The 22,604-nt window shown below is 34.9% G+C and overlaps 1 protein-coding gene across 2 annotated transcripts in view; it reads right to left on the reverse strand.

The window, feature by feature from the left end:
* The window catches only part of DMXL1 (Dmx like 1), a 127,959-nt gene that overhangs the window by 8,687 nt on the left and 96,668 nt on the right, over window positions 1-22,604 (reverse strand). For both annotated transcript variants that reach the window (XM_077746362.1, XM_077746361.1), the window contains 7 exons: window positions 16,224-16,310; window positions 13,375-13,496; window positions 12,866-13,007; window positions 9,232-9,292; window positions 7,569-7,696; window positions 2,730-2,822; window positions 874-965 (listed from right to left, as the gene is read on the reverse strand). In XM_077746362.1, the coding sequence (XP_077602488.1) occupies window positions 874-965; window positions 2,730-2,822; window positions 7,569-7,696; window positions 9,232-9,292; window positions 12,866-13,007; window positions 13,375-13,496; window positions 16,224-16,310 (725 nt within the window). The remainder of the gene's footprint in view (window positions 1-873; window positions 966-2,729; window positions 2,823-7,568; window positions 7,697-9,231; window positions 9,293-12,865; window positions 13,008-13,374; window positions 13,497-16,223; window positions 16,311-22,604) is intronic.

The raw sequence follows: 22,604 nt of genomic DNA on the forward strand, positions 1-22,604 counted from the left end.
TGTACAAATAATACTATATGAAGTCTGAATGTGGAAACTACCTTTTGTATCCTCTCATTCTTTAACGTAACAAATGGACTGACATATACCAATAGCAGGATACACTGAGTTTCCCAGAGCACAAATAACATGTTTCTGTTATGAATGGGAGCACTTCTACTCCGGTTCAATCAGTTACAAAAGAGGCACCAATATACATAAGGATTTCTATGGAAGATGGGCTGAAGACTCCATATTCTTACAATCCAATTTCTAGCACAAAGTGAGGCCTCACAGATAAAAAGAAAAACTCAGTAACCTCAGTAGACATTTACCTCAGAACTCAGCTGTGTGAGAGAAGTAAAACATGGGGGTGTGGAGATGGAGGAAGGAGGAGATATTTTCTTACATATTTAAGGTTTGGGGGGAGATGGGGATAGGCTGCCACTTACTAGCTATCGTACACCTAAGAAGTCTTTGAGTTTCTCATTTTCTTATTGTGAAACACTGATAGTAGCTAAGAGAGCCACTGTGAGGATTAATGAAAGAGCAGGGTCAGTAAATAACATTTTTTCTTTCCCTCAAGCCTTCTTAACATATAAGGAATAATATGGAGAAAAGTTAATTTCACTATCAAATCATTTTTCTCTGAAAGTCTTAAAGTAAAAGACATCAGAATATTAAAAATACAGAAGGAATTGATTTTAACGTCACCACAATTTCCTTAGCTTTACAATTAGAACACTAAAAACGCTCTAAGAATGAAGTCTTTATAATAAAAATATTGAAAAGCACAACTGTGAAAACATTGTTGAGACATAAGAACATAAAGCAAGTAAGAAATAAAGCCCAGCTGTAGAGACACACACTTACATTTCCGTTACAATCTCTTACCTATTGTCAGTTGAAAGACCAGCTGTAGCTATCAAAGAGGAGGAACTAACGAAAACAAAATCGTTGGCTGTTTTGTTATGACACTGCCAGGTCTGGAATGGTTATGAAGAAACAAATGTTATTGCTGTCACTTACAATTTTATAACCAAGTAGATGCATTAATCAATAAGGGATCATGTAATATGTGGCTTACTTAACTCCCCTTGTCTTTTTTCCCACCCCAAACTTGTAGACAAGTTTCAAGAGCAAAACAGAGAACTCTCCTGTACTCTCTACCCAGATTCACCTATCTTTAACATTTTGCCACATTTGATTTGTCCCTCATTCCCTTTCCCTCTCTCTCTCTCACACACACTTGCCCTGGACCATATAAACAAGCTGCATTATAAATCCTTATGAGACCTTTTACTTTAGTTCATCTAAAAGTTCAAAAGAAAACAAACGGAGGTTAAACATTAAATATTTCTCTTAGAATATTTGTGAAAATTTTTCTCTTAAGAAAAACTAGAATTTTAGATTATCTTAAAATGAGTTATTTTCAGAAATATTTTTTAGATAATTAAAAAAAAATTTTTATATACGTTTTATTTATTTTTGAGAGAGAAAGAGAGAGAGATAGAGAGAGACACAGTGTGAGCAGGGGAGGGTCAGAGAGAGAGGGAGACACAGAATCTGAAGACAGGCTGAAGGCTCTGAGCTGTCAGCACAGAGGCTGACGTGGGGCTTGAACCCATGAACTGTGGGATCACGACCTGAGCCGAAGTCAGACGCTTAACAGACTGAGCCACCCTGGTGCCCCTTAATTAATTTTTCAAATATGTGACTAAAAACATTTTATTAATAGTCAACAAAATTAGAAAGTTTACAATGTTTCTGTATATTCCTCTTAAATATAAGAGGTTTAGCAAATTATAAAGATTTCCAAGTTATAGCTGTTCAGATCTTTCTCTTCAATAAAAAATGATTTAAGTATGTCAAAATTATCATATCAAAGATTCTTCCTTTGAGTCACTTCCCCACTCCATTTCACCACCAGTGGAGCTAGATGATGGTATGCCATTAAAGAGAACAAAATGCACTTTAACCCCACAGAGCCAATAATGTACATTTTGAATCCAATTTATCTTTTTAGATGTTAAAAAAAAGGCAGATCCTTAGGGTATGTAAACCTACATATTTAAATCTTAACTTTGCTTAGTGAAAACATGAGGAAAAATATTCTTTTAAAGTACTCTCCCCAACCATCCCTGCCTTGCTTGCTTTCACTTAGTTCAGTACCATATTCCAGAATCTAACCTTGAGTGAATTACCAGAACCTTAACCCATTTCTTAACTTTTTAAATAGGTGCTGTTTAGTCCTATAAAGGGCTTCTCTAAAGAATATATTAAATAGAAACTCAGTGTTTTCGACCCCCTGCCCCAAACTCACTTTTCTATGAAGCAGCAAAAGGTTCATGAAGCCTGTGCAGTCCTGAATAGAGACCATCATTTTTTTTTTTTTTTTTAAGACATAGACAAGAAAATAATAGTACCAGCTATAACATATCCTTTCTACTTTGTTCATAGTAGAACAAAGGCTGGAAAAGGGCCTGAGTAACCCACAGGCCACATGGGTCTCTGGAGGTACCATGTTTGTTCTATACAGGTCAATTTTCCAAGTTACTAGAGACCAAGAAGTTTATATCTCACAGAGTAATTTTCTACTACAAGGACAGGAGCTTATAGTAAAGCAACTGAATACAGAGAACTAAAAGATTTTATTTTTTGGCTTTAATATTTGTTGCCTCAAATATATATTCCTGTTTTCTTTAAAATAAAAATTCAAAAAAGTTTAAAGATAAGAAAGTTTGGCTTACCAGGTACGGCTTAGGCATGCTTCCAGTCACTGGACAACATTTCCAGTTCGTTTGATATAGGCTTAAATATCCATCAGCATCAACTATTCCAAACTGAGAGAAAAAAAAATTAAGTATTTAAGCATATATCTACCCATACCCTCACTGTGAATCTCTTATTTTGATCTTAAACATTTAATTGATAAATTGACTTTTACTTCACCTATGCATGGATCTAGTTCAGAATAACATTTAGCTGCTGCTTAAACAAATTCCAGGTGACACAGAAGAAACACACATCAGACACATATTGTATTACACTCACCAACAGGACAGTCTATGTATTCTCTAAAAGTACTCAAAAAACAGGATACTGGATTTACACATTAAGACATGTGATAAACATTTAGTATATATAAAATAGAAAACTGTTCATTTAAGGACTTCCAGAATATTCAATAACTGAAACATGCAAACAACAGGAGAAAGTAAAATGAAACACAGATAATTATAGTAAATGAATTCCCACTATGGAAACTCAAGGTAATTTGAGTTACTACACAATGGGGGAGTATATGTCACAGATCGAAAAGGATGATCTTTAGATTACAAAACTAGGGGTGCCTGCGTGGCTCAGTCAGCTAAGCATCCGACTTTGGCTCAGGTCACGATCTCATGGTTTGTGGGTTCGAGCCCCACGTCGGGCTCTGTGCTAACAGCTAGCTCAGGGCCTGGAGTCTGTTTCAGATTCTGTGTCTCCCTCTCTCTCTGACCCTCCCTTGCTCACGCTGTCTCTCTCTCTCAGAAATAAATAAAAAAACATTAAAAAAATTAGATTACAAAAATAATGTTTGTTTACATACAGTTTATAAAATAAATGTCTACTTTGAACTTCTCCCATCTCCCTGCCTGGCAATTATTAACAATCTGAGGTGCCCCATTTCAAATCAGTTCTATGATTATTCAAACATGCACACATATAGGGCTTTTAAAAAAAAATTAGAATAATATACAGTTCCACAGTTACACTTTTTACTTATTATAGCCACCTTTTTTATCAAGTTTTATCAAGTGGCATCATTTAAAATTGGCAGATGAAGCCAAAATTTAGTTGTAAGTGGTACTATAAATTTACACATCCATTTTCTTATACATTAGTCCACACTGCATACTACTAAAATTTTAAATATGTTTGTTGGTATACAAAATAAGGGCTAATTTTAATGTTCATTTCTTCACTTATTAGTGAGGACTGTTGGCTACACATAGTTTTTTTTTGTAAAGTGACTTGTTCATATGCTTTATATACTTCTCTATTGTCTTTTAAAAAATTTGACTGATAAGGTGAATAATAGAAAATTAACCCACTGCTTACTAAGTTTGTTATAGATACTTTCCCAAGATCTATCCTTTTTGTGATTTATACTATGTTTTCTGGAGTAGACCAATGTATGGTCTTCAGAAAGGATATATTGGAATGTGTTAAATCTCTGCACAGTTAAAAATATATTTGTTTTGGGGCACCTGGCTGGCTCAAACTGTTAAGTGTCTGACTTCGGCTCAGGTCATAATCTCATGGTTCTTTTTAAAAAAATTTTTTTAAATGCTTTATTTATTTATTTTTTTGAGAGAGAGAGAGAGAGAGACTGAGCAGGGGAGGGTCAGAGAGACAGAGGAAGACACAGAATTCAAAGACAGGCTCCAGGCTCTGGGCTGTCAGCACAGAGCCTGACGTGGGGCTCGAACCCATGAACCGTGAGATCATGACCTGAGCTGAAGCCAGACGCTCAACCGACGGGAGTCACCCAGGAGCCCCATAATCTCATGGTTCTTGAGTTTGAGCCCTATTTCAGGCAGGCTCTGTGATGACAGCTCAGAACCTGGAGTGTGTTTTGGATTCTGTGTCTCCCTCTTCTCTCTGCCCCTCCCCAACTCATACACTGTCTCTGTCTCTCCCCCTCAAAAATAAACATTAAAAAAATATTTCTTTTGCCATCAAATAGGAATGACAGTTTAGATAATGATACCTACTTCCCATTCACTGTCCATCAGAATTCTGTGAATATTGCTCTATTTGTAAACTCTACTTTTGAGTAGGCCAATGCCACTTAAAATGGCTTTTAATCCATATTAGCCCTAACTCCTTCCTTGAAGCTCTCTTTATAACTGGATTAAAAATCAAAAATCAAATAATCAGGGTGTGTCTAGGCATGTGATATTTCTCAACACTTCTGCCCAGTACTTGGTAGGTTCTTTTCAGAAATTGTAATTTTTTGTTTTGGGAATATTTTTATTTTATTATATTTTTAAAAAAATTTTTTTAAATGTTTTATTTATTTCTAGGAGACAGAGAGAGAGACAGCGTGAGCAGGGGAGGGTCAGAGAGAGAGGGAGTGACAGACTCTGAAACAGGCTCCGGGCTTTGAGCTGGCAGTCAGCACAGAGCCCGACGCGGGGCCCGAACCCACGAACCGCGAGATCATGACCCAAGCAAAAGTCGGACGCTTAACTGACTAAGCCACCCAGGCGTCCCTGGAATATTTTTATTTTACTAAGTACTTTGAATATAAAGTTTCTTTCTATTCCATCATTGTTTTTCTTCTTCTGAAATATCTTTTAAATTTCTTTCATAAATTTTCTTGGGTCCAGTCTCAATTTATTTCTTGCATTACTTTCATCACAGAATAATTTCCTAATTCTTCCCAGTTACAAACTTGATTTTCAACTATTTTCAAAAGTCTAGAATTCAGCCCTTACAATGAGGGCTCTCTATGAACCGAATTTAGGGAATCATATGTTTTACATTTCCAAGAATTCGTTTCATGTCCACTGCCTTTATTTTATAGCAGCTTGTGTTTTTGTTTTAGAATGCAGTATCTTCTTGGGGCGCCTGGGTGGCTCAGTCGGTTAAGCATTCAACTTTGGCTCAGGTCACGACCTTGTGGTTCAAACCCCACATCAGGCTCTGTGCTGACAGCTTAGAGCCTGGAGCCTGCTTTGGATGTCTCCCTCTCTCTCTGCTTCTCCCCTGCTTGTGCTCTGTTTCTCCCTCTCTCAAAAATAAATAAACATTAAAAAAAAATTTTTTAAATAATAAAAAAGAATGTAGTATCTTCCTGAATCTGAGAAATTGTTCCTCACAGGTCATTTACTCTGCTTAATGACTCTTCTTAGGTTCAATGACTTCTGAGAGCCCATTTCTGTTCATCGTTGACAAAATTACTGTCATCTGTTCTATTTACCCTAATAGGCTTCCTTACTAAGGGAAATAGCATGCTTAGTTGTTATGCTATTTGGCTCCATCATGGCCAAAGTGAATGAACAGCAAGTTGACTGCCTGTTTAATATACTTAGGCAGGCAATGGAGAATAGTTTTCTGTGCTTTAAAATAGCATATGTAGAAGGCTATAGTGAATGCTAAGTCTATAAAATAATTCAGACTGTAGAAGATACTAAACGACATGCTAAGGAACACGGGCTTCTATATATGATAAGGAGCCTTAAAGGCTCTTGAACAATGTCATCTCCTTTACAGTGTAGTTATATAACTATGTTACTTGTTATAGAACTGTGTTGGCAACATGAAGGATGCATTAGAATGGTAAGGGTTGAGGTATAGGAACTACTTAAGGAGGACTATAATATTAATAAACTAAGTAAAAAAGCAAGAGCCATAAAGTATATTTTGATACATCACACAAATGAAATTACAGTAGTACTCTAAAAGCTTCCAGATTAAGTCCTCTCAATTTCCCATTTAAGGGAAAAGAATGTTGCTCATTGGTCTGGAGAAACCATAGTCTCTCAAAAGTTTGTTTCATAGCTACATGAAAAAATTGGTACTGACTTTTATGAAACAACAGTAAGAGAGCTAAGTGATAAATATGGTAGGCAAAAAAGGTTGCAGTGCACCAAGATATAAACAACACATGATAGGGGTTGAAGGTTTGTAAGTTGAGCGAAAAGGAAAAGCAAGATGGCTCATCTGAGAGGGTTCTGTGTGTTTTTAGTGAAGCATGGTTCTAAAGATGAAAAAACAGCCTGATTTCTCCTTTATTGCTCTCTAAGGTGACAGGGAAATGCAAAGGGGGCAGAGGCAGTCTGAGGAAGACTGTGTGAAGTGAAGATAGTAGAAGTTCTACAGGAGACAAGTTGGCAAGCTTTTTATCTTAGAGGGTCATAGAGTAGGCTTGTCATCTATGAAGTCTTTGCTTTCCTAAACTCCATTGTTGTAGTGGAAAAGTAGTCATGAAAATAAATCATGAGTGAGGTAGCTATGTTCCAATAAAACTTTATTTACAAAACATGCGGCTGGGTCATGATTTGTTGACACCCTGTTCTAAAGCAGTCCTCAAAAGTTTAATGTAGGTACAAATCACAAAAGTATATGGTTAAAATGTAGATAGTAATTCAGGAGGTCTGCAGTAGAGTCAGGAAGTAATCTGGATTTTTAATAAGCTCCCAGATTTTACTATTTGACCATACGTTGATTAGGCTCCAGAGGACAAAGAAGGTAGAAGTATTTAATCAAAAATGTGTAATATATGGTGGTCCTATAATCATTTGGTCCATAAGTATCATTTAAGTGAATTTTAATGGATATACACACACACACACACACACACACACACATATATACATACATACACCCACATACACACACCACCCAATATGTTGTTCCAGGAAGAACCAACTCAACATTAGGTGTTCTCAGAGAAGAATTTTATACAAAAGAATTCATATGGATTAATATTTTATCTTAAGTTCACTGAGCTGTTCTCTTCAGAAACCCAGACTAGTAACATTTATAAACTTCCAACACAATCAAACCACATTCCCATTTACATTTTTATAAGCTACCTTATTTCCTTGATAGTTAAATCTCATCCTTGTAACTCTTGAATTGCCACCAGATCGAAAACAGGTTATTTGTTGAGAATGGCCCCATTCAAACATTCTGACACTTCCATCTTGAGCTCCTGTCAGATCTGCAAGAAGGACAAATACGGCAAACTTACTGCAGGAATCTTTGGAAAGTTTATTTGTGAATCCAATGTGAAAACCTGTATGACAGAAACACCTATGAATGAATCACAGTCAATTTACATGAACTGATCTTTGTTATGAAATTTCAAATGAATATTTTAAATCTTAAAAACAGATAGTTTTATGATGACTTTGACTTGACTAAGAACATATCCTTACACTATCTGGCAGAAGCAATTAAATCAGACCGTTAAGAATTTTATTCCTTTTGTAATTATCTCAAAGAGGTTTCAACGGCCTTTTAATAAATACTTTGCATAATAACCAATTAACAAATTCCTGGGTGTACAAATGAGCCAATTCTTATCAGTTGTACTATTAATGTTTGAATTTATACATTTTCTGTGGGGGGAAAAAGATTATAGGAAGTCTTGAACATCATGCATGATAAAGAAAAATATCACTTGTAATACTTATTCTAATTGACTGGATATCTCAAGTATATGTTGTATGTTTCACTGAGGAATATGAACAAGCTAAATAAATATTAATTCTTTATTTGCCATTTACTAATTTGGTGATATTAGGAACCTTATTTAACCTCTCTGAGCTTATTTCATATTGTCCTGTAAAAGGGGAATAATAATATATAAGTTGATGGACAGTTGTTAGAAGTAAATGAGACAAACCATATAAATCATTTAGAAATATGCCTAACATATATTTTCATGGTTCAATTTATGTTAAGTATAATTATCAGTAGTAAGGTGGCATTCAATGTAGTAAAAAGACTGATTTTTACATTATTTTATACTTTTAGTATAAGTAACAACTGTGTTACTCTCTTCATCTTAAATATAAACCCCTGAATGCTGTTGTTGGCTACTGGAATATAACTGTGAAAACAGGTGCTGTGGCACATACGACAGTGAAGAAGAAAAGGACACTGGATTTATTAACTGTATGTTATCAGAGTATCTCTCATAAAAAAAAGCGGTACAATTTTTTGATATGCTATTAATTGAAGGGACATGAATACCTCTTAATTAACACACACTGTGCTTATTACTGTAACTGAAATAATTAACCAAAAATAATATAGCCTGCCTGAGAGTGTAAGAACTTACTAATAACCATTTCCTATGCCTACTATTAGTGTGTCTGATAAAATGCAAACTGACAAAATATTAACAGAATACAAACTGATTACGAAGAAGCAATAAATGACCATAATATCGTTCAGATTGTAATAAAAGATGGGAGGGACCCTATTAAATAATAACCAGAAATGTTCAAAAATAAAATGTGCTAACTTAGAAATAGGCAATCAAAATGATAAAAGTTTACTGCATCAAGTTAGCCTTTTCTATTAATTCCAGAAAATTTCTTTTTCTATTTTTATCTAATTTTGAAATGAAAATTTTATTTACTAGTAAACATTCTCTACAAGAAAAGTAAAATAGTTGACTATCTTTCAACTGAAGCTAAAAGCTTCATTTAAATTCCTTTGAACACTGGCTGATTACTATCAACTTACAGTAAGGAAGAGTTGGATGAGAAGTCATTCTTCTGACATTATTAATGGCTTTCTTAATCATCTGTTAAGAAAAAAAATTGTTCTTCTATAGTTAGGATAAAAAAAGTAGTATTAAAAATACAAACTGTGACAGGAAATTAAAATAACATTTATTTATTTATCCTTATGTGATTCCGTAACTACCATTTTGGGTGCTAAAAATACTAAACATGGTTCACAGAAATTAAATTTAATAGGTCGGCTCTCTTACATTTAAGTATACATACATTTTCCGCATCATTGACTAGGCTCTAAGAACAAATTCACCTTGAGAATTTACTCTTACCTCCTTTCTTGCCAATTCTTTTCTGATCCCATTAAATTTATTGGAATAATCCTGAATAGTTTAAGGTTAAAAAGACAGGCAGAAGCATGTGAAAAAAAGAGAGGTAAACAGAAAATGTATAAATTTTTAAGTGATAGTTTGGAACTGTTTAGTTATCCATTTTTACATCATGCTTTGAATGATTTAAGTAGCCTGTCAAATAAGAATAAAATAAATACGTGAAACGAAAGGGATAATTTTAATTAGTAGAACAATTCCTATTTGTATAGCACCACAAGTATAATTATGTTACCCTAGGTTTGTAGCGTGAGTCTCAAGTAGATTTGTTCCTGTGACGTTTAAACTGCCCATTACACTACAGTTGTGAGTAAGAAGGGGAATCGGTAGGGAGGGAAGACCGCAGGCCAGCACAGGCGCTGAAGGACAGAAACACCAAAAGGTGTTTATGGCTGTAATTATATTCCCACAGCAGAAGTTGGGTCATGACAACTATTCTTTTTGGTTAGAATTTGTAATTGAATAAATCAATAGAATCAAAAAAATATTTTATTAATTCTTCACACAAAAAAGAAAACCTGAATGTTTCTTTTAGTTAGTAAATTTCATGGTGAAATTTCATGTTCCTTTTAATTAAAAAATGCTTAAATATTCCTGTTCTCTTTCTTTTCTGACTAAAGCAGCAAAGAAAAAACCGTAAGTAAAAAGTACATACACAGATGTTTAAAGAGTTTCTAAGAGCATATTCAGAACATGATAAAGGAAAGAAATTGTTACACAGATTACAAGATCCTTATAAGAAACAACCTATTACACTGGGTCTTTTTTTAAGGATGGAGTGGGGCCAGTTCAGCTAATTATGCTTACAAATTACAATGATCTCCATTTAAAAAGTGTCCTCGGAAGATGGAAATGGAAAGAAAATTCAGTCCTCATAGGAATGACAATAGTAAATTTCTGTATTATCATGCTTTGGAGTATAAACAAGTATTTTCTGAGCACTGACTATATATTAAACACTATTTTGGTTAGAGATCGTCAGTGTCTAGTGGGACATAATGTAATCTCCCACAGAGCCTACATCATTAAAAAAGACATCTAAAGAAAGCGGTGCCAGGGTGGCTCAATGGCCTAAACATCTGAGTCTTGATGTTGGCTCAGGTCATGATCTCCCAGTTCAGGGGTTTGAGCCCCACATCTGTGCTCTGCACTGACAGAGTGGAGCCTATTTGGGATTCTCTGTCTTCCTCTTTTCTCTGGCCCTCCCGTTTGCCCACTGTCTCTCAAAATAAATAAATAAACATTACCAAAAAAAAAAAAGAAAAGAAAACTAAATAATGATCTGATAAAGGTCATAAATATGATAAAGTGGGATAATACAGAGTGACTACAGGAAGGTGAGAGAGGGGCAGATGCTGTCACTAAGGAAGCAAAGGAAATCTCCAAGAATGTGAGTTGAGATCTGAAAGGTAAAAGAAAAAAGAGCATCTGAATCAGAAAACATGGCAAAAGCAGTGACAGGGAAATGAGCTTCATGTTTCCAGAGACAGAAAGGCCACTGTAAGTAGAGTAAATGAATCCAGGATGGAGTGAACAGAGATGAGGCTGCAGAAGCTGGCTCGGGTCAAATCACATAGGACCTTAGGGGCCATGTTAGTAGGCCACGTTTTTTAAAAGTTGTACCAGGAAATCTAAAAATTTTAAACACTGGATTGATAGAGCACCTGACTCTCAATCTCAGGGTCGTGAGTTCAAGCCCCACATCAGGGATGGAGCCTACTTAAAAATCAATCAATCAATCAATCAGTCAAACAGACAAAATAAACACTGGAGTGATAATCTAAATGATGCTTAGGAAATAGCAACTCTGGTCATTATATACAGAACAGAGGGAACAAAGTGTGGAAGCAGAGACCAGCAAGATATCTGTTTAAGTTTCCCTTTGAAAGATGATAATAGCAGTAGGTTTTAGAAATGAATTTTAATATATCTGTGAGTTGGAAAAAAATTAACTGTAAATGACCAAATGATTTCATTTGAATAATTATTATATTGCTTTTCAACTTCGTCAATACTTAAAACATTCCTACTGAAATCCATGAGCTAAAAGGTATGGAGGACTTTAATATAAGAAGGTCTACCACAAATTTGACATAATAACCTAAGTTAAATCACTAGACCTTTTTGGATCTCAAACTTCATCTGAAAAATGTAAGTGGTGGTTGTAACAGTCATCTCAAGAGATACCTCGAATAATAAAAGGGTTATGTGACAAAAAATAAGGTTATTTGAGTAATAGAACTACATTAATATAAAATACTATCACGTATTATTAAAGAATATTAAGACTTTACTTAAATAATTACCCTTAGTAAAAAAAATTTGGTGGGGGAGGCCAAGGAAAGAATTCTGTAGGAATTAGGAAACTTAAAATAACCTCATCACCAGAAAGCCACTGAAAGAATTACTACTGCCGGGTTTCTCTGATTCTGAGTATCATTAAGTATTAATAAAAGAGGGGCGCCTGGGTGGCTTAGTCGGTTAAGCGTCCGACTTTCGCTTAGGTCATGATCTCGCGGTTCGTGGGTTCGAGCCCCGCATCGGGCTCTGTGCTGACTGCCAGCTCAGAGCCTGGAGCCTGTTTCAGAGTCTGTCACTCCCTCTCTCTCTGACCCTCCCCTGCTCACGCTGTCTTTCTCTCTCTCCTTGAAATAAATAAAAAACATTAAAAAAAAATTAAAAAAAAAAGTATTAATAAAAGAATCTCAGAGGCATAAACATGGATCACATCTTCATCAGGGCTCAAGAAGATCCTGAGACAAAATATAAACAAATGACTGTGTCTATGTTCCATTAAAACTTTACTTATATAAAATGAAATCTGCATTTCATATAATTTTCATGTGTCACAAAATACCACTCTTTAGACTCTTCCTGTAGCGCTGAAAACATGAACACCACCTGTAAGCCGGCTGTCTGTACAAAACCAGCTGGCGAGCAGGATTTGACCCACAGACCAGAGCAGGATCTGACCCACAAGTCAGAGCTGAGGCCTGACTTGTACCAAGAAGTTTCAAATAATCATTACTTAACATACAGCTCTTTGTATTTTAACTTGCTTATTGAAAATAATTTTGTTATCTTTTTCAAATGGAAACGCATTGTTCTTCATAATCCAAATTTATAATTTCCAGCAAGTATGACTAACTAAAAAGTTATGAATTTCTCAAAAATATGTTTAGATCATCCTTTCTCTATTAGGCTAGAGGGGAAAAAAGGGCATTTAGACACCATATTTTTAACTAGACGTACCACAGAGGCTCCTCGACCGGTCTGCGTACTTCCGAGCCACGGCATATTGATTGGAGTGCCGGGGTTGCTGTGTGTGTATGGGGTTGTACCTTGCACAGCTGTTAAATCATCCCGAGCATGTATAACCAAGAAATCTTCTGATCTACAAAAGAATGTCAAGTGGAATGAAAGCAACCTACTGGTTCTTCATTTCTTCTGTTATATCTGAAAGTTCTAATGAATAATGTACTATTTCCCTTTAAAATTAATTTTCTTCAGCTCTTAACTCCCAACTCAGAGACAGTAACTTCATACAGGAGCAATTTCAGATCCTGTCACTTTATACTCTTCTAACTTTCAATTCCTTTCTTTAAAGCTCCTGCCACCCCGTCTTCACGCTTTTGCATATTGGTATCCACTATATTTATAATCTAGAAATATTCCTCTAAATGTCTCTTGAAAGCTACAGTTCTGCGGATATCATGATTTTTAACACAATGTTACTGAATAAAAACAAAGTATAAAAGTACCCTTTGTTCTCCATTTCAGTATCATCATCTACCCAAGTATAGATCTGTGTAGCCAGAATTCCAGAAACATCCAGTTCTTGAACATCATGGCTTGAAGCAATTGCTATGCAGTTTCTATTTGCCTGAAAAACAAATCATATGGTAAGTTTTAAATAAAAAAGCAGCATAACATGCATATGAGCTATTTCTGAAAATGGAAACTATAAAATAGCCCCTAGAAATGATAACTTTAAGATACAGAAAAGACAGCCTTTTCACCAATGAATATTTAAAATTAATTTTAATAATTAAATCTTGAGTGTAATAATGATCAGCTTGATCTTGGAGGTATGTTCAAAGAACTTAAGAGAACCTAACAGAAAGCCTCCTCTAAATGGTAAGGCATATACTACTTTATTTCTTCTCCCAGCACGGTCTCTCGAGTGTGCTGGTATGGTACAATGTCCCTAAGGTTTTTACACAGTTCAGAAACATGAAGTTGTTGTTGAAGAACAGAGCTCTAGAAGGTAGAAAAAGGTGAGGGAGATAAGGAACATCAAACTAAAGAAATAATGGTGCATCATTCAAATAAGATTGTATCATTTTCACCTAAAGCTTATCAGTCTTAGACAATAAAAACAGAATGTGAGAAATGATCACAAAGAAAAAGTGCAGGGGTAGAAAAAGAGTGGAGGAAGTATGCCAGAATATATCATAAATTAAAAGCTGGTGAGATTAAACGACATAAAAATTTAAGTATCTATGAACTGAAAATTTATACCTCTAAAATAGAGAATGAAAGGATAATGACAGCAAAGAGAAAACAGGATTAATATTTCCATTATGTAAAATGCTTATACAAACTAAATGAAAAATTGAATACCCCAGACTTAAATGGATAAATAATTCTCCACGGGCATCTCTATTTCTGCATGTCTTCTGAGTGACTTACCAACCGTGTTTGTTCTGCAGGATGGCTACAAACCTATGGTCTCTCCCTCCAGATCAAAGGGCAGGTATACTTAATGTCCATTAGAAAGACTGAAGTTTCCTAAACTCAGTGTTCCTTTCCTATAATGCAACCCACTCTGAGTGCAGTTAGCATTTGACCTTTTCCTTGCCGCTGTGTGGTAATTTTAACACAGGGAACCAGAGCATAAATGCTAATGTGGATACTGCTTCTGCTATTAGTAATAAACTGCAATGGTTTCTGGTCCAGGAATCCTGTGTCTTCTTACAGCACCCATTATACTGAGAAAGCTAACTTGCTGGCTTGAATGCAGGGGAAAATCTCAGACCTCTCTCAGTTCTTGACACAGATAATCCAAATGGGAAATGGGAAAAAGTTCAATCTAATCAACATTTTAAAATAATGCAATTTAAAGCAAAACGTACTGTTTCTTCAGAGAAGGACAAATACCATATGTTTGCACGTATAGGAGGATTAGGAGGAAATTAACAGAGGACCAATGGGGAGAAGAAGGGGGGAAATAGTGGGGGAGAGGGAGAGAGGCAAACCATGAAAGACTCTTGAATACTGAGAACAAACAGAGGACTGATGGGTGTGGGGAGGGGAGGGGAAGGGGGGAGATGGGCATGGAGGANAAAAAAAGTACTGTTTCTTAACTACAAATTTAGCAAGGATGTAAAACAATAATGAATCTGGAGAAATAAAAATTAAACAGGTACACTCTTCATACACAGCGAGCAAAGGATTTTATATATTTGAATGACTGATTATTCATTACTTGTTATTTATATACATTCAAAAAAGAAAATAAAAAGAAGCTAATTTGTTTTATAGCAAAGAATATTTAAAACCATATTTTCTTCAGAGGAAGGAAGATACTTGTTGGGTATAGACAATAATTTTGTATTTGTATCTGACATATATATATACACATAGATATTAGAACATGAGAACTGCCTACTAAGGGGCTGATTCCAAACTTGCCTATCTTCAATAGAACCAGTCACTGTTCCGGGGTGTGTATAAGAGGGAGATGAGACGAAGGACACAGGGAAAGATGAGGACAGAATAACAAAGGAACTATCTAGGATAAAAAAAAAAGAAAGTCAGAATAGGATGGAGAAACAACTGGCGAAATGAATAATGAATGGGTAATGCCACAGAATAGTTACCTAAATAATACTTAAAAATTATTTTAAAATTAGGAATACTTGAAAAAGAAGATATACATAATTAGATATATATATTGATGTGTGTGTGTATGTGTGTGTGTGTGTGTGTGTGTGTGTATAAATAAAATTGTACAGTAAGGCATTTAGGGAAGACAGAAGAAGAAAATGATTAAAGTAAGTTTTGACCTTTGATTACTGTATATCTAAGGTTATACCTCTTCTGTAAGTAGCTTACAGACAGATTTAAGGAAGATGTTGAGTAGAAGACTAAGGAATGTAAAGGAAACACTAGTTAGGCAGCTACTACAGCTGTAAGTCAAAGAAGGAGAATTTCCGTAAATCATATAGAAGCTTAAATTTGAACTAATATTAATAATCACATTCAACATATTCATATAAGGAAAATCTTTTCTTTGGATTAAATGCTATAATGTGTTATAAAGTTCTCAAGGCTATTGCATATATAAATACTTGAGATTCTCTCTGTATAGTAATCAAACATTATTTTATGTGCTACATATGCAATATATAATTATCAAACAATATAATCATTTTATAAAATAAAATAATTTATTCAGATTGCAATTTAGGCAATGGAGGTAGCTTTCAGAGAGAAAAATACTAATACTAAATAAACTGACAAAACAGGACATTAGTATTAGAAAAATACTAATACTAAAAAAACTGACAAAACTTAATAATCAAAGAAATAAAGTCTATGTACTTACTTTATTAACAGCAAAGGCAGTAATGATATCAGATTCCTTGTGAATAATCCTTGCTTTACCTCCAGGATATCCCAAGTCTGCTTCTATCTAAATGGAAGGAAATAAAACATAAGAATATAGTGATTTTAATCACAGAAAAAATAATATATGCCAATCTGTCATTTAATACTAGCATAAATTATTAAAGAAACTTTTAACATATCTCATATCCAAAGGTATTGTTTTACATGCTAATCATCCCTAAAATAAAACTCTTGTGACCAGGGAAATTTAAACTTTTTCAAGCCTGCCTTTTCACATATAAAGAGGCAGTTAATACAAAATACAACTTCATTAATTGCTTATGTTCCCAGTAAATTAACTGCAATGAATTAACTTTAAAGGATCAAGACATTCTAATTATTAAAATAAGAGTTGTTTACTCTATTTCTTAGTATTATAATCCTTTGATAATATTTAATAAGTATTAGGTCAGAAAATAAATATTTTTAGGTTTTGCACACCATCGAGACTCACTGTTGCATATTATTAATCTTTTCATTTTTTCAAACAACCTTTTAAAAATCTAAGGACCATTCTTATTCTTAATTTACTGCCTATTATGAAGAACTGGTCAAATATGGCCAGTTTACTGACTACAGGTGTTAAACAGCTTTTAATTTATAAAAACAAACAAACAGACAAACAACCTGAAACTCTGAAAGGCATAGTAATTACTCCAGGTCAGTAGTCATTTTAATAGCTGAATAAACTAGAATTCAATGTACTTTAAATGAGGGAAACTTCTGACCTTTAGCTTACTCCAAAGAAGGTATATACAAGGTCTTTGAACTCATAAAATCAATATTTACTAAAACAAACAGAGGTAAAAAAGAAAAGCAATTATTAAGAATTAAAAATGTTAACACAGGATATTGTTCCATCTTATTTTATATCCCTAACCTTCACTCTTTAAACTGAATTAGTATAATATGGTTCACAACTCACCATTTAATGTCATTTAACTATAAGAACGTCTTAAGTCCAGATGTTAGTAATTTGAAATAAGAATATAACAAATTTAATTCCTGCAAACTTTAGATAAAAACATCACCAATGCCCATCCACTGTTTGACCAACAGAACTGAGTTAGCAGTATTTTTTAAAATGGCAAATAAGAAAGACTGTTGAATTGCAAAGTTGAGACGAATAAGATAAAAACCCAAATAATCTTATGCAAACTAAACTCCTATTCACTAGATGTAATGATGCCAAACATATCCAAATCTAAAATGCAATGTGATAATAAACCAAAGATTTTCAGTGTTTGCCAAAATTTTGGTTGATTTCAGGGTCAACTCTTCTAAGAAAACTCTTACCTCAAATTCTGTAATTTTATGACAAAATCCCAACTTAGTCACCTATCTATGGTATCTTGTATCTAAAGTATACTAAGTGTCTACTACTAGATTTTGAAGAAATTGTAAAGAAAGACAAATGATGCTTGCAGGCAGTAAGGAGGATGTTACTTCCTGCTAAAAGGGTGGGTGAGGGAAACACTAGTTTTACCTGCACAGCTCTTTCAAACTTTACCCTGATGGGGAAAAAGGCTCCTGTAGACATAAACTTAAAAACCTTCTTCAAAGTGAAAATGCATGCCTGTCCTCCCCAAATCTAGATTTAATAAAACATTATTTCTTAATATTGTGGTCCCAAGATCACCTGCTTTAGAATCAAGTGGAGCGAGAGGGAAGGAATGGTATTTACCATCTCAAAAGCTTCTGTGTATTTAATTTTGAGAACAATGACAAGTGCTAGGAGATCAGATTGAAGATCAGGCAGGATTCAGCTTGAAGACCAGGCAGGATTCAGCTTGCAAAGAGTCTTAAAAGCCAAAATGAAGAGTTCAGATTTTATTTTGGAGCTAGAAAGACAGTGCAGGGCTTAGATAATTCTGGATGTTGTGAGGTGAAGTATAAAGGGTTCGAGAATGGCTACCAGGGAAACAGTCAACAGGCTACTTTAGTGCTCAAGAGGTAAAGGTGGGTTTAATTAGGGTAGTAGCAATGGTGGTAGTGATAAGTGGTTGGAATTAGGAGAAATTTTGCTAATGGACTGAAATTAGGGTAAGAGTTAAAAAAAAAAAAAAAGAGCAAGGATAATTCCTAGTTTTCAGATCTAAAAATTGAAGGTACCACTTAATGAGACAAAAGTGAAGGAAAAGTAGTGTTTAGATTAAGATGAGTAGAAAATTCTTGTTTTGACATTCAGCATGAAGTAGCTATTAGATTAAGAAGTGAAGTCCAAAATTCAGGAAATGAATGGGCTAGAGAGATTAAAGAGTTATCAGCCTATGGATGATATTTAAACCATGAGATAAACCAAAAAGAAAGTAAAAACAGGGAATAGAAAATGTTACAGAACTTAGTCCTAATATACCCAATTGTTTCAAGAAAGGGGGAAAAGGTCCGTTCAAAATGGAAGTAGTTTTAAAAAAGAGTAATATTGACAAAATAAACTGACAGAACATTCTCCAAGTATGAATACTAAATAATCAAATATGATACCATAGAAAACAAGTGAAGCAAGAGTTTCAAAAAGGTGGATGTGTTCACCAGTATCAAAAGATACTAAAAGAGTGAACTAAAAAGACAGAACTAACTACTGAATTCAGTAGTGGGAGTCAAGGGTAACTTTGACTAGTAAAACCTCAGCAGAGTAGGCTGGAGATAACACTTACCTAGATTAGAGAGACACATGGTTAACAGGGAGGTAAATCCACTGGGGAAGATTAACAGAGGCACTCAAATGAATTGATAATGTTTTATTTCTTCAACTGGGTGGTTCCTCCAGGGAGTGTCTGCAACATTACTCTTTAAGTCTTCTATAATGACTTTATAGGCAATTCTAGAAATAAATTTTCCTACATAAGGGATTAGAGAAGTGGAGTAGTAGACAGATTCACAGGTAGATTTTTTTTGGTTTTCACATGAAAGAAAGACAATGAAATATATCTGCTTATGTAGAGAATACTTTAAGAGAGAGGCAAATACTTATCATGGAAGATGGGTGGGGGAGGAGGGGTAAGTGCTGAAGTGAAGTCCTCGGGTAGGTAAGAGCAGATAGGATCAGTGCAGAAATGGAAGATATGGTCTTGGACAAAAGAGTGACAGTCTATCTACTGTAAGAGAAGGCAGAACAAAATATCTGTATATAGATCAGAAGTAAGATTTGGTGGTGGGAATATTAGTTTACGTCCCCCTGACTGCATTTATTTTGATGGCAGAACAAGGTCATTATTGGTGGGAAATAGCCAAGGAATACTGGAAGCTTTAGGAAAAAGAGTAAAAGTGGGGAGAATGTAAAACAAAAGAAAACAAGTACTAGAGTAATTGATTTTGAGTGTTGGGTAATTTAATTTGGGAACTATGGCTATAAATTTTAAGTAAGGCAACCCCCCACTGTTTATGCTTTTTCTTCATCCCTGTTCACCTCTTTGGGTGAAGGTGTCACCCCTAGTCCCCAAGATTTGACCTTTACTATCCGCCTGCTGTATTCACTGACCTTTGTCCCAAATTTTCTCCTTAAGCTCTTCTTTCTAGCTTCTCTCTCTCTCTCTCTTTTTAAATTTTTAATGTTTGTTTATTTTTGAGAGAGAGAGCATGAGCAGAAGAGGGGCAGATACAGAGGGAGACACAGAATCCAAAACAGGCTCCAGGCTCTGAGCTGTCAGCACAGAGGCCAATGCGGGGCTCGAACCCACGAACAGTGAGATCATGACCTGAGCTGAAGTCAGAGGCTTAACCGACTGAGCCACCCAGGTGCCCCCTAGCTTATCTCTTAATTCAGGCAAACAGAAGGCAAAACCGCCCCTCTGGCAATAGCAACCGCTGACAAGACTGGCAGGTCAGTCTGAACTTAACCCCTGACTCCAGACTACACAGATGGACCACAGTGTGACCTCTAGAATGACCTATCACTACCTTTCCCTCATTAGAATACTAAAATCTCTGCCAAAGGAGGAGCACAGCCTCATTTACACAACATACAGTGTGCGTACAGGCACATTTCCTTACATGTGTGACCTTATGCCTGTCTCTACACAGGAGACGAGGCTTCCCTGTCTAAATATTCATCCTAATCCCAAATAAAAGGAACCCATTCACTTTTGCGCCGGGAGTCATGGCTTTGGAAGCCATTACCCATAATCTCCTTATTTGCTGCTAATAGTTTTCTTTGTGTGACAACTCAACCTGATGTAGTTTATAAGTCACCAAGGAGTGAACTCATATTTGGTTACAAAGGCACAGAATAGACAGAAAGTTGCATGTAAACAGGTTTGGGAATTTTCCAGGTAAATACACCATAGAGAGAATAAAGAATAAAGGATTGAGGATTTTTCATAATGATGGATCATGAAATCTAAGGTGGGAAAGGAAGTGGAAACATGATAAGGTCAGCTAAGAAAAACAGAACTTCCATGAGCTATGAACATAATTTAATTTGCTAAAGGCCATACAATATAAAATCACAGTAAAAAAATCACAATGAATATGGTCTTAATGTAAAACTTAATTTAAGTTTAATGTAAACCTTAATGAAAGGTTTCAGGCCATGGTTTAAAATCTGACTGGGCTGTAAATGTCCACTGACAGATGAATGGATAAAGAAGATGTGGTATATATACAATGGAGTATTACTCTGCAATCAAAATGAATTATACCTTGCCATTTGCAATTATGTGGATGGAACTAGAGGGTACTATGCTATGTGAAATTAGAGAAAGACAAATATCATATGAGGATTTTAAGATACAAAACAGATGAACATAAAGGAAGGAAAACAAAAATAATATAAAAAGAGGGAAGGGGACAAAATATAAGAGACTCTTAAATATAAAGAACCAAAAGAGGTTTGCTGGGGGGGTTAACAGAAGGGGGATGGGCTATATGAGTAAGGGGCATTAAGAAATCTACTCCTGAAATCATTGCTGCACTATATGCTAACTACCTTGGATGTAAATTTAAAAATAAATAAATAAATAAAATAAAATCTGATTGGGTTGGATATGAGAAGAAAAAAATCCAAATATTGGTACTAAAAGATTTTAATAGACTATGCAAATCAAAAAAGACAGAATTACCATATATTACAGCAATTCCAATTCTGGCTATATGTCCAGAAGAAAATGAAAGCAGAGACTTAAACAGATATCTATATATATAAATGTTCACAACAGCATTACTCACGACAGCCAAAAGATGAAAACAACCCAAATGTCCATTGAAAGATGACTGGATAAACAAAATCTGTGACATATACACAACTGAATGCTATTTAGTCTTACACCAGGAGGAGATTCTGATACACACTACAACATGGATGAAGGGTGGAGGTGTTATGCTAAGTCAAATCAGCTAGTCACAAAATGGTAGATACTCTATGATTCCACTTACACAAATACCCAGGATAGTAAAACTCATAGAGACCAAAAAGAGAAAGAACAGTAGTTGGCTGGGGCTGGGCCAAGTAGGACGGAGAAAGTGGAGAGCTACTGCTTCAGTTTGGAAATACAAACAAGTTATGGAGATGTTTGATGGTGACAGTTGCAAACAAAGTGAATGTACTTAATGCTACACAACTGTACACTTCAAACAAATAAAATGGTAAATTTTACATGTATATTTTACCACAATTTTAAAAAAGAAAAAATTTTATACAGGAAATTATGTAAAAAAAATGTTTGGGTTCCACAGAGCTTCCTTTAAGAACTGAAGAAGGAACATTAACTTCAGGGTTGAGGGCTTCACTACTATTTTAACTAGAGCAGTGAGCATGTTTAAAATTATCAACCCTAATTTTATATATTAGAGTAAATGATGCTTCAAGGATGTACAGAGCTTAAAGTCCCACGACAGAGCTATAGGTCTCATTAGTGATTTTCAGTTACTATCACCTTCTACAGTGTAAAGCAGGGCACTTGCACTTCAGCACTGCTCTAATGATATAATTCAATGAAGCAAAGTAAAATGAGATCTAAAGAATATCAAAGGCATACTGGAAGGAGATGGGAAGCTGGCAAGTGAATATGGAAGAACATAAATACCCTATATATTAGGAAATAAAAATATTCAAGATGAAATAATTTTGTTTTCAAAACTAGCAGAGAAATGAGGTGACATCACCAGAAATTTTCTTGTATATTAAAAGAATAGGGGAATATTATGAATAACTTTAAACCACTAAATTTGACACCCAAAATGAAGCAGATAAATTTCTTTAAAGACATGGACTACTAAGCTCATTCAAGAAGAAATAAATAACCTGACTTGCCCTATATGTTAAAGAAAATGAATTTGTAGGTAAAAAAACTCCAAGTTTCTCTGGTGAATTCTACCAAAC

Source organism: Crocuta crocuta, unplaced genomic scaffold (genome assembly GCF_008692635.1).
Source record: "Crocuta crocuta isolate KB4526 unplaced genomic scaffold, BGI_CrCroc_1.0 scaffold218, whole genome shotgun sequence".
In the NCBI taxonomy this organism is placed as follows: Eukaryota; Metazoa; Chordata; class Mammalia; order Carnivora; family Hyaenidae; genus Crocuta; species Crocuta crocuta.